The sequence below is a fragment of the Montipora foliosa genome, chromosome 14 (genome assembly GCF_036669935.1).
Source record: "Montipora foliosa isolate CH-2021 chromosome 14, ASM3666993v2, whole genome shotgun sequence".
In the NCBI taxonomy this organism is placed as follows: Eukaryota; Metazoa; Cnidaria; class Anthozoa; order Scleractinia; family Acroporidae; genus Montipora; species Montipora foliosa.
In genome coordinates, this window is record NC_090882.1 from 18,549,070 (window position 1) to 18,561,569 (window position 12,500).

General features: G+C 39.6%; 2 protein-coding genes across 2 annotated transcripts in view; both read right to left on the minus strand.

The window, feature by feature from the left end:
* Positions 1–2,176: 2,176 nt before the first annotated feature.
* Positions 2,177–6,678, minus strand: LOC137985248 (ectonucleotide pyrophosphatase/phosphodiesterase family member 5-like). The gene is made up of 2 exons (XM_068832812.1): positions 5,886–6,678; positions 2,177–3,141 (listed from the first exon to the last, which is right to left on the minus strand). Exons 1-2 carry the CDS (start codon positions 6,591–6,593, stop codon positions 2,443–2,445), a joined length of 1,407 nt encoding a protein of 468 aa, XP_068688913.1. The 5' UTR covers positions 6,594–6,678; the 3' UTR covers positions 2,177–2,442.
* A 513-nt stretch (positions 6,679–7,191) lies between these two features.
* LOC137984367 (prostaglandin E2 receptor EP3 subtype-like) overlaps positions 7,192–12,500 on the minus strand; it is a 6,424-nt gene continuing 1,115 nt past the window's right edge. Inside the window, exons 1-3 of the mRNA XM_068831543.1 lie at positions 12,180–12,500; positions 9,543–9,750; positions 7,192–7,909 (exon numbers count right to left, since the gene is read on the minus strand). The exon at positions 12,180–12,500 is cut by the window's right edge and continues 1,115 nt beyond it. Of these exons, the coding sequence (XP_068687644.1) occupies positions 7,815–7,909; positions 9,543–9,750; positions 12,180–12,500 (624 nt within the window). The 3' untranslated portion in view covers positions 7,192–7,814. The remainder of the gene's footprint in view (positions 7,910–9,542; positions 9,751–12,179) is intronic.

Here is a 12,500-nt window from a genome sequence, read left to right on the forward strand (position 1 = left end):
ACATTTTGGATTTCTGAACAAGTTGACAAAGTATATTCTCCTAAAAGACCGCATAAAAAAACATAGTAAATAAAGTAAAGTGTTTTTAAGTGTCCAAAACCGCGGTTTTTTGCAAAATAGCAAAGGGTAGACCAACGAAAATATTTCAAATATGGCCGAGTTTTTTGGCAAACTTTAGAAGGCTAAAAAAATAGGAAATACAACTCGTATCACAGCCCAATTGGCATGGATGGAAAGCTAAACTATCCTAGATTTCTATTATGCAAAAGACCGCATGAAAAAACACCTATTAGACGAGAAATAACAATTTTTCTAAGTGTCGAAATTTGCGGTTTTTTGCAAAATAGCGAAGGGGGGACCAAGGGAAAATTTTCAAAAATGGCCGATTTTTTAGGCAAACTTTGGAAGGCTAAATAAATAGGAAATACACGTCGCATAATAGCCTAATTGGTATGGATGGAAAGCTAAACTATCCTACATTTCTATTATGCAAAAGATCGCATGAAAAAACACCTATTAGACGAGAAATAACAACTTTTCTAAAAGTGGCGAAAACCGCGGTTTTCTGAAAAGTAGCAAAGGGCGGACCAAGGGAAATTTTTCAAAAATGGCCGATTTTTTGGGCAAAGTTCGGAGGGCTAAAAAAATAGGAAATACAACTCGCATAATAGGGGGGACCGAGGGAAAATTTTCAAAAGTGGCCGATTTTTTAGTTTGGAAGGCTAAAAAAATAGGAAATACAAGTCGCATAATAGCCTAATTGGTATGGATGGAAACCTAAACTATCCGAGATTTCTATTTTGCAAAAGACCGCATCAAAAAACACCTATTAGACGAGAAATAACAATTTTTCTAAAAGTGTCGAAAACCGTGGTTTTTTGCAAAATAGGAAAGAGGGGACCAAGGGAAATTTTTCAAAAATGGCCGATTTTCTGGGCAAACTTTTGAAGGCTAAAAAACTTGGAATTGGCAACGCCTAATTGGTATGGATGGAAAGCTAAACTATCCTAAATTTCTATTATGCAAAAGACTGCATGAAAAAACTACTATTAGAAGAGAAATAACAATTTTTCTAAAAGTGTCGAAAACCGCGGTTTTTAGCAAAATAGAAAAGGGGGGACCAAGGGAAAATTTTCAAAAATGGCTGATATTTTGGGCAAGGTTTGGAAGGCTAAAAAAATAGGAAATACAAGTCGCATAATAGCCTAATTGGTATGAATGGAAAGCTAATATATCCTAGATTTCTATTATGCAAAAGACCGCATAAAAAAACAGCTATTAGACGAGAAATAACAATTTTTCTAAAAGTGTCGAAAACCGCGGATTTTTGCAAAATAGCAAAGGGTTACCAAGGGAAAATTTTCAAAAATGGCGGATTTTTTGGTCAAAGTTTGGAAGGCTAAAAAATTAGGAAATACAAGTCGCATAGTAGCCTAATTGGTATGGATGGAAAGCTTAACTATCCTAGATTTCTATTATGCAAAAGACCGCATGAAAAAACACCTATTAAACGAGAAATAACAATTTTTCTAATAGTGTCGAAAACCGCGGTGTTTTGCAAAATAGCAAAGGGGGGACCAAGGGAATTTTTTTGAAAAATGGCCGATTTTTTGGGCAAAGTTTAGAAGGCTAAAAAATAGTTAATACAAGTCGCATAATAGCCTAATTTGTATGGATGGAAAGCTACACTATCCTAGATTATTATAAGAACACTTTTTTCAGGTTTAAGGCTGATCGTGATCGGCCTGAAAGTGTTCTTAAAATTGGTTTCAGAAATACTTCAAATTATATATTACTAGAGGTTTAATTAACATACAATGCTGTTTGTAATAGATTTTATAGCCGGCAATGGTCCTGAACACCACAATACTTTGATACAAGTTACTGTACTGTATTGTTTCCTTATCCTAACGCCCTTTCCCTTTGTACTAAGAACATGTTTTATTTATCAGGCTGAATTTGTTCTTATTTACATGGTGCTTTATTGGCCAAATTTTAGCCTGATGTTGTTAATCCACTTATTCTTATATGCGGGTGTTTACTGTATTGCTTTGGAATCATGCTTTGTTTGTCTTCTGCATGCTCAGGCTCTCTCCCCTTGAGTTGACACAAGAGTTTTGCATCTTGTTGCTCTCTCTTGCATGTAATGCTATGCCAGTAGCTCTTTTGTTTGTAAGTCCAACTAGTCATGTCTCCTTGTGCAGAACAATTTTTAAATGCACAACATACTGTCTAAGAACAGCATCCTTTTACTGCTTTTGAGGACGCTACCTCACTCAAATAGCATCGAAATATTAAGATGTTCATGTATAAAGATAAAATTCACATTTCTCTTTTCATTGGCTTCGTATAATAACATGATAATCATAATAATAATGATATTTCAAACAACAACAAAATAAAATACTTAAAAGTATTCTCTTCATCATTTGAACAACCTTTTCATAGATCATACAAGTCTGAAGTCCCTAGGTCATATACATGACCATACTGTTTCATTCGACAATGATTTTTTACGCAGAATGAGACAATGCCATAACTCATAAACATAAAAGCTAAAAATGAAATACAGCAAAGCACTATCAACACGGTAAAATCTTGTTTTGAAACTTTTAAAAGCTGTTCAACAGCTTTTAAGGAACCATTATTTGGAGCAGGATCAATACCAAGAATATGGCACATAAGAGGGTAAATGTGAACATTTTCAAAAGGTTCTGCAATGTAGTTTTCCTTGAATGCAGGTCCATGTGCAATAAAAAAAGGATGCATGTCAGAATATTTGTTACTGTAACCATGGTTACCACAGGAATTCAAATGTGCCATCGTCTGAGTTATAATCCAATGATCATCTGCCACAATAAAAATTGGCATGACACGGCGGTTATGCTTGTAATGGAATTCTTCAGGAATATCATCTTTCAGGTATGTGTTGAGGTGTGGAATTCCTTTCAGCTTTTGATAAACTTGGTTTAACATTCCCTCTTTTGGTATAATATGAAAGAAAGTGTCAAACACATGTTGAGGTCTTCGAGGACTTAAAACAAGTGTATACCAGGATGATGGGAGATATTTTTCCAGGACAATGACTTGAGAGTTGTTAATTGATGACATACCATGATCACTAGTAATGATCAAATTCACCTATAAAACAAAACAGGTACCGGTATATTGCCTGTGAAACTTACAGAGTAAATTAACTACAAGAAATTTATCAAATTACAAGGAAAAGGGAAATCATTGAGAAGAAAGAAATCTTAGAACAGCATCAGCGGTTTTGAGGTTTGCTACAAGCAGTTACAAAAAGGTTGAGACACTGAATCAAAATTTCACCTCTTCCTAAAATCCCTTTTCAAGTTCAATGGCCCTCCCTCCCCTCCCCCCTTTTCAATGCTGATACCCTTTGATTTGAATGAAAAATGGAGACGGAAACAACTTTGTTTGGGGGAAGGAGGGTTGGGGATACAATGACTTGAATGACATGCATTGTAAGGTTATTAAAAGTGAGTGTCTCAACTCTTTTCGCAAATTTGCTTGTACCTTGAAATATTTGCTGTGATTAGTCAAATGACAATCAAGATTTCTGAAACATTTCATGTGTTCATTGGTTCAGAGTTTTAGATATGTCAAGGAATGCCCCTAATTCGGCATGACTATTCTGGGGGTGGGGGTAGGGATTGAGGGGTGAGGCCTAAACGCTATCTAAAGCATGGTGTTTAGGCCTAAGGTTAGCATCTTTGTAAAGGTTTGGGTTGTTTCAGCTATGGTACCCTTCATCCCCTACCCCTACCCCTAACCCCTACCCCTACTGTGGGTACGGTACTACTTGCAAAACAATGCATAAGTTACTACCAGACAGAGAATAATCAAGTGAAGCTATGATCCTCGCGGTTATGAACGCAATTTTTGCAATTGCGTAGAGAAGCCTGCAAAATTCAGGAAGGACTTCAACGGGGTTTGAACCCGTGACCTCGCGATACCGGTGCGATGCCCTAACAAACTGAGCTATGAAGCCAAAGATGTTGGGAGCTGGTCATTTGTGGGTTCTAATGTTCCCGTAACAAATGAATCAATGATGAAATGATATATAAAATGGATCATATATGAACTGCGGATATGAAATCAAGTGAAGCTATGATCCTCGCAATTATGAACGCAATTTTTGCAATTGCGTAGAGATCAAGACGTGATTTCATATCCGCAGTTCATATATGATCCATTTCATATATCATTTCATCATAGACAGAGAATAGTTGTTGAACTACCAGCATGTTATGTTACTGGTACTAACTGTACTATAACCTTAGTACAGTATGTACGGTACTAAGGGTATAGTACAGTACCAGTAACACAACATTGTCCTCCGTATTTTCCACAGGGTAGTGGCTACGTCAAATTGAAGCCAAATGAGAACAAATTTCTGATTTTGTAATTAGGGTAGTTCAATACAAACTGTTTTTCATGTGAAAGGCTTTGCAGTTACACTGACTGACTTCATAGAATTTTTGTATTGAATTACGTATACACTACCTGTATTGGAAGAAATGAACGAAACAAGCAGGGAAAAGTAGGAAGAGGCAAACCGTTTTTTTAAGGAATTGGAGCAAAGACTACACAGAAAGAGACAGGGACTAAAACCTGGATCAAGGAGATCGCCAGCCAGACAGCCATAATGCCTCTGTTTGACAAAACCTGAGTTACTCTTGAAAGTAATCCTGAATGCGACAATATGATGGTACCCTTGTCACTTCACTTCCACAAGTAGATGGGCAGAATAGAGCAACACATTAGTCTTTTGACCTTAACCCATTGACTCCTGGGGGTTCCCCATTGACGAGTAAAATCGGCTGGCGTTAGACAGTAAAATACTCTGGCTTTAGTCAGAGTAAAATACTAAGTCTGGCCGGTTTTGGCCAGTTTTAGCGTCAAAGGGTTAAGGCAATGAAATTGCATGCAGTTCGTGTTTTCATTTTTCTGCGTACAGGTGATCTATTTTAATGTCAAATACTTTATATTTTGAGACAAATGTGCAGGTTATAGACGAAAGAGAGAAGAGACCCTTGTACTTATCTGGACAATTTAAGCAACTGTCTCTTATGGACAACTAAAAAATTCAGGTTTGAATCCCGGAGAAGCCACCTGAATTTTCCAGGTGTCTATTAAGGCTGGGGCACAAAAAGCGACAAGTCGCAGCGACAGGTCTCTGCGACAAGTTGCTCTGTGGGTACTACTTGCAAAACAAGTCACTGTGACAAATAAGAGGCCTGTTTGGTTCATACACAGTGATTTCGTATGAGGGGGGATGTGAACTAGCTTTCTAATTCAGTATGGCTGACCATATGATGCACTCTCATTGGTTCATTTATATTTTGTTGCAGCAACTTGGTGTCGGAAGTGTACACACGGTGCAACAACGCTGCTTTTGTTAATTTTAACGTTGCAATAGTCACATAAACTCAAACTGGTTTGAATTTGTACGACTGATTGCGGTGACAAAATTTTGCCACAGCGACAATGATTTTCATAAAATTAACCGTGTCACACAAGGCGAATTGTTGCAGCGACTTGTCCCCGCAACCTGTCGCAGTGACTTATCACCTAGTGTGTCCTGGCCTCAAGAGACAGTTGATTCAATTGTCCAGAAAAATGAAAGGGTCAGTTCTCTCTTTTGTTACTTTAAATTTTCTGCAAAACTCATTCAGGTAGCTACTGCTCTAGTAACCAAAACATAAAAAGAGAACACCTGGACAAATTCGCCAAGACCAACATCGACCAGCTAACAGAGCATACTGGCTGCCTGGCAGAAGAATGAACAGCTTTGATAAACAACAAGGAAAGGATGATGGAAAGAGTGAGACTGTTAGATCACCCTTGGCATGACAACAAACCTGGTTCCACAATCCTAGATTTCGTAGATTTTCCAGAAGGTAGCCAGTTACATTGTCCATTCTGCGAATAACGTTCTCAACCTCTGGTGAATCTGGGCCAAAAAGATGCCCAGCGTGATCTGGCTCGTGAAAATAAGCGGCAAGAAAGCTTGGAGGATCGTCCAGATTCAGCATAGAAATGACAAAGTCGACTCTTTTCTCGAAAGGCAGAGATTTGTTGTATTTCCGATAATGTGTTGGGTAATTGCCCTCTATTTGCACTTCCGAACCAGGCCAGAAAACAACAGCGCTCTTTTTCCAAGCTTTCTGATTTGTGATCCAAATTGGCTCGCCCTTCCACCATTTTGAGTCAAGGTAGTTCGATGTTTTGTCGATGTAGAACGTTTCGTCAAAGACGGGATCGAAAAACGTATTTCCAACCAATCCATGGCTCTCCTCATACAATCCCGTCACCAAAGTGAAATGATTTGGGAATGTCTTCGTTACAAAAGCATTTTTGATGTGCTTAGCCTTCACTCCATTCTGTACAATCAAATCCAAATTTGGGGTAGGAACTTTGTCCATGTAGTCCCACCGAAAGCCATCATACGAGATAATTATCAACGTTGGTTGTGTCAATGCGATTTTCTCGTTCGTATGTGCTAAAACGCAACGACTGCGCATAAATAAGAATAATACGCTTAAAATGTAAAATCGGTCAAACTTCATGGTGGAAGAAAAGCGAAAAACATTCGGAAAACGAACATCTACCTTTGGTCGCAAATATTGTATTTTTAGGGAGATGACAGCTGTTAAGAGTTCCCTTTGCATCTTGGGTAAATAATAGCGAGCTACCGCTGACTGGCGTCGAATTCTAAAAGATCACGAGGCTTTTGGCAGCTTTGACTTGGACCGACCAATAAATTTTAAGGCTCTATTTTTTCATTCCACTTCAGGAATCCGGCTCCAAGACATAGGCCACTTCGGAAAATACCATAATACTCTTTGTTTGTCCCCAAAATTTTTCATAAGCATTGTCTTTGTTTTCTCTTGGGACCATTGTAAGTCCCAAGAAAAACTGGAAACAATGCTTATGCAAAATTTGGGGCGACAAACAAAGAGTATTACGGTATTTTCCGAAGTGGCCTATTGACAAAACGTAGCTATAAAATATTTTGAATTGGGACACAGATCTAAGCTGCAAAAAATACAAATAAATAAATAAATAAATAAACGAATAAAATAAGAAAAGCAAAAACTAACAAAACGCCCATTTTGGACAATTTTGGTTGTAACCATTTCTGTAAAATAGACTTTGTTTAAAAATTCCATGCGGATATATTTCAATATAAATCCTTATTAGTAACCGATGTTTCATTCACAGGTAAATTTAGCAACAGTAGTTTCACAGTGTAGTAAATTATGATTCGAGCTGATAAAGATAAAGTTTCTCAATGGCGGTAAGTTTTGGTTGTGAAGAAAAGGCATAAAGGATACTAAAATAATGATTAATGCGTAACTTCGACATCTTAAATACTGCATAGTTCTTAGGTCTGAATAGCTGGGTACTGAAACAGGATATGTTGGTTGTGTTGTCATTGTTTGCCGTGAATGCAAGAGTAAAGGCTCAGGGACTGCTTAACGATGTACGAATAGAGTGAGGACAATGTGCGAGCCAGCGAGCCATGGCTGCGAGCCATGCGAGCTAACATGGCGAGCCATGCGAGTCAACATGCGAGTCACACAGTTATCAAAAGCTAACCGTTATAAAAGGGGTGCTTAAACTAAACACTGTTTATCAGCGCTATTTGAAAAGGGTGCGAGACTCGCATGACTCGTTAGCTCGCAGATGTCCAGCCCCTATGAATGTAACGCGTATGCCTTTTTTAATCTTTAACAATAGCACTGCTCATTGTTCCTGTCTTTGCAAGCTGCGCATACTCTAAACGATTATTTAACAAGCCGCTGAGCACTGGATCGTCGTCTCTCTTCCCGGCACAATTCGCGGATCTGGCTCGCTTCAGATTGTGCTCCTACTATTTCATCTGTAAAAGGAAAAAGAAACGGGAGATTAGAGAACTGTTTTTTTCACTTTCCTCCCTTTCAAATGTATTTCGGCTGCAAAGATTTCAACAAATGACTTATAAAAACAGCTAGAGTGACAATTGCTAAAGGGGATCTCCAATCCCAAAAAAGAAGAACTTTAAACCGGAGAAAATAATGTTTGCATTCGGATTTCTTTGAAATAAAAAAAAAAAAACCAGCGTTTTTCTCAGCATAACACGAAGTTTAGAATTGCCAATTTTCACTTTCAAATTTCCTAGATATCACCATTTTTAATAATTGTGACGTGTTGGTGTTGCCTTACTGTTCTCATGCAATGAGAATTTGTACACGTATTGCGTCACAATTATTAATTAAGATAGCAACCGGGGAATACGCGATTCCGAAATGCGGTTATTTACAACAAAAATGCTTTCTTCGAAAAACTAATGAATTTTATTGTAAACAAGTATCTCTAGTGGTTTTGAGTTATTTTTTATTCTAGTGGAATAAGTGCAGACTTCGTTGAAATTGAAGGTGACTGGCTTCCTACCAAAACCGAAAACAAAAGACTGCAGAAACGAAAGGATTTGTGTAGAGGCGAGTTTCTGGAATCTGTACTCGACTAGCGGTACCTACAATCGGCGTCAAAATTGTTGAGACACTCTTATCTTTTAGAGTCGATTTCAAGCTCGGTGCGCAAATGGCCCCCTCGCGCGCACCCCTGGGACAATGTTGTGTTTTTCTGTTTTCTACGAGCCTTGTCGACAGCGGTACAACATTGATTAGGGTGGGGGAGGGAGGGTTATCCCGGAAACGTACTTTTTGGACAAGTTTTCTTTGCAAACAATGAATGTGTCGTTGCCAGTGCGCTCTGTTGGCAACTGTCTCAACTAATTTTGTCGCCGATTCTAGGAATAAATACACCAACTACACCGCGAACAGTGAAAACGATGATACTTTCAAAGTCAGTTGCTCTAGATAGCTTATGAGGACTACTACTGAAGCCCTCCCAGGGAGGAGGGGGCCTCCTTGTTCCCTATAAATATTTGCTTGTGTTCCCTCGTTCCCCAAATTACTTTCAAACGTGTTCCCAGCTTTTTGATCCCTAAAATTATTTGACAATGTTCCCCTGTTCCCCAGTTCAAATAAGCCATGTTCCCTTATTTCCCAAAATCCCTGGAAGGCGTCGCTACTGTACCAACACTATCGGTAACTATAGACAAACACTGCCAAATGTTGGCCAGAGGTCGCAGAGACAGGGGGGGAGGGGGGGGGGGGGTTATAGCCCTCCCTAAAATTGTTCTTTTTCCTACGGTGTTCTTTTCTCCTAAACCCCTCTCCCCTCCCCTCACACTTCCGTGATCCATTTCAAAACCTACCCCCGCCCCCCTCCCACTTTCAAACGTACTCTGCGGCCCCTGCACCACATATATTTTCCTTTCTACGGCATGCTTTCGATCAAATACACCTCCCCCTCCCTCCCACTTTCAAACGTACTCTGCGGCCCCTGCACTACATATATTTTCTTTTCTATGGCATGCTTTCGATCAAATAGAGTTCTTTGCTTTTTAAAGGGGGTCTATTAACCAATCCTTTGACCCTCCCAAAAGGTTTCTGTCACAAGCTACATACCTAAGGTTGTATTGGGCCTGGTGATCAACGAGCATGTGACATAATAAGCAGACAAGTTCATGAGATAGCAGAATGCATCACGATATTTTCTTCGTGTCAAGGGATATAACCACGGATTAATAACAGGATGCAACGATGCTAAGCGGACAGCAGTGAAATCCAATAACTCATCAAACGGCCAGCCTGAATGAATGAGCGTCACTCTTACCTAAAATTATGAATGGTAAATTAATGTTTCGTATACAACCCCGGTAAAACATTTCAAAGACACTAGATTTTTTTCCGAGTATGTTCGGGTCATACAACCAAAATATCATTTAAGTAACTAATTCACCTTGCTTAAAACTTACCTTCCCATAAGTTAAGGCTCACACTGCAACCAGGTTGGGCCCTCCCAAGGATTTTGAGCAACAAGATACCACGGCAAATTTGAAGTGGGGAACGAATACAAAATGTCGTAGGGAAACAAAGGAACAGAAACCATTCTAGGGATCAAATAGCCGAGAACAAGTTTGGAAGTAATTTTGGGAAAAAGGGAAGACAAGCACATTTTTAAAGGGAACAAGGACCTCCCCTACATTCATAATTCTCCAAAGCACACGCAGTAGCAACAAACTTACCATATGGCGTCTGCCACCATGTGACACTTTTGTCCTGGCAGTATGCAAGATAGTTGTTCCATGATGTGCGGAGGCCCTCTCAGGGAGTTGGGGCGGGGGTTCTTGTTTCCTCTAAAATTTTGTTTGTGTTCCCTTGTTCTCGAAATTACTTCGGTCCAAACTTGTTCACAGCTTTTTGATCCTTAAAATGGTTTATGTTCCCATATTCCAACCCTAAGATATTTTATCTTTGTTCCCCTTTTCCCCAGTTCAAATTAACCATGTCGCCTCGTTTCCCCAAACCTCTGGGAGGTCCTCAGTGCTAGAACATCCAAAGTAGCAACGGGAAGCATAGGTAATAGAAGGGGACTGGTTTGAAAGCTCGGCAAACATCAAAGGAGCAAACAAAGATGCCAAGGTCCACGACCGTGCACAATCTTTTGTTTTGCGCTCATAAACTATGCATGAATTACGTAACCAACACGTCTCTATTGGTTAGTTCCTCAGTACGGAGTAAACAACTATTGCTGGTTTTCACTCACGTGATCAACAGCCATGTTTTTCAACGAAAACAAAAGGAAGCGTTTGCATAATAATAGAGTTAAATTCCCGGAGGATTTGGTCGGGGCACCAACATGGCCGCCTTTTCTTTGTTTAGGGGCACCAACATGGCGGTCGTGACGTCATGTGAAAACTGAGAATTGTGTTTTGTGCACGGTCAAGGCCAAAAAAGAGAACAAAAACCTACAACAAAGAAATTTGTCGGGGTTTCATAACCATTCCCCTCCATTAACTATGCCGGAAGGTCTTGGGTTTGACTCCTTTATGAGCACGAGCTGTTCAGGATTATTTTCTTCTCCCCATTTTTTTTATACAAGATTATTTTTGTAGAGCGAACCGCAAATTTATTTAACCGGAAATTAAGTTACGCGCGATTGATAGGGAGATTTTCAAATAAAAGTTCCCGGATTTAGGGGAGAAGCGCTTACACCATAAAAACAGAATTGCGTGGTTGTTTTATCTTAGTTCTTTCGGGACTTTTGTCAACTGGAAATTGGGATCTTTTTGGATTTTCGACTGAGGAAACACGAGCATCTTTTTCCTTGACTGTTCTCAGTTGTTCAAGAAATTTCGACTACACACCGTAAAACACGTCAGCAAAGATCCTTCATAACTGCCAAGTCATGTTTCTTCACCTCTTTCTCCCCCTCTCTTTTCCCTCGAGGCTCTTCGACGACAAAAAGAGAGAGGGACCTGGAAATGAGGTTGGATCTCAGAGCCTCGCTGCTGTTCGGAAACGCAGAAAGCTTGACGTAACTTGTAGCGAATGTGGATGATTTAAGGACGGTGCCTACTATTGTTATTGCGCACACGTTCTGCGCATCTCGAGATACTCGGGTTTCCTATCGGTAATGCTAACTAATACAAGGATATTTTCGCGCAATTTAAAACTATCCGCAGAAAGTAGATCTTAGTAGGTACCCTTGGTATCCAAAAAGAAAATTGGGGGTAACCATGCATTTTTGATAGATAATTAATTAAGCTTCAATTTGAGAAAGAACGCCATACATTGCTTTGTATTTTAAAGCTTTTTTCAAAGATTATTCATCAATTATCTTGGAAAATTGCGTGGTTACCTCCAATTTTCTTTTTGGATTTACAACATAATACAATACATACTTAATTAACCGCTCCCCATAGGGGCTTTTCAGGGCCAATGAAACACAATCAACGAAACGACAGAACGCAACAACAACAACTGTTAAGAATGCAGCTAAGAAGTTGAACCTGGGACTAGCTACCAGGAACAAATTCAAAGAGTGATCAGAGCGGGTGTTGAACCTAGGATCCCCGGATCTCAAGGCAAGCGCCCTAACCACTGGGCCACACTGCCTCCCATTCAATGACACTTGTCAAGATCTACATTTCCTGCATAATCAAAAACCGGGGCTAAAACACCTTTGAATTAGTAGGCACCGTCCTTAATTGAAGAAGCAGTATGATGGATATAGACACTACTCAGTGAACATTAACTTACCAGAAACAATCCCCAACAGCTCATAAACGTAACTGCTACAGATCCGCTTAACTTGGCAAACTGTAGCTCCATTTTTCCCGAGACAAACTTTGTCTCTGACACAGTGTGGTTGGTTTTCGCGGTTTCCGCGTCCCCGCGATGACAACTACAGCAGTTCTGTGTCCGCTGGTTAAGCCTCAACGCCATAAAAATCGTTGCTAAGTTACAAACCACGACAACAAGCATGGCCAACGCGAGTAAAGCCATGAAAATGTAAACCAATGCCTGTCCTTCAAAAGAATCTGACCCCCATTCAAATAAGCAAAATGTTCCCGGAAAATG

Bases quoted from the DNA above. Each gene is read 5' to 3' on its own strand.
- LOC137985248 (XM_068832812.1), bottom strand. From the start codon at position 6,593: ATGAAGTTTGACCGATTTTACATTTTAAGCGTATTATTCTTATTTATG. The intron at 3,142-5,885 runs GTTTGTTGTCAT...TTTGTTTTATAG, and splicing joins ATCTAGGATTGTGGAACCAG to GTGAATTTGATCATTACTAG.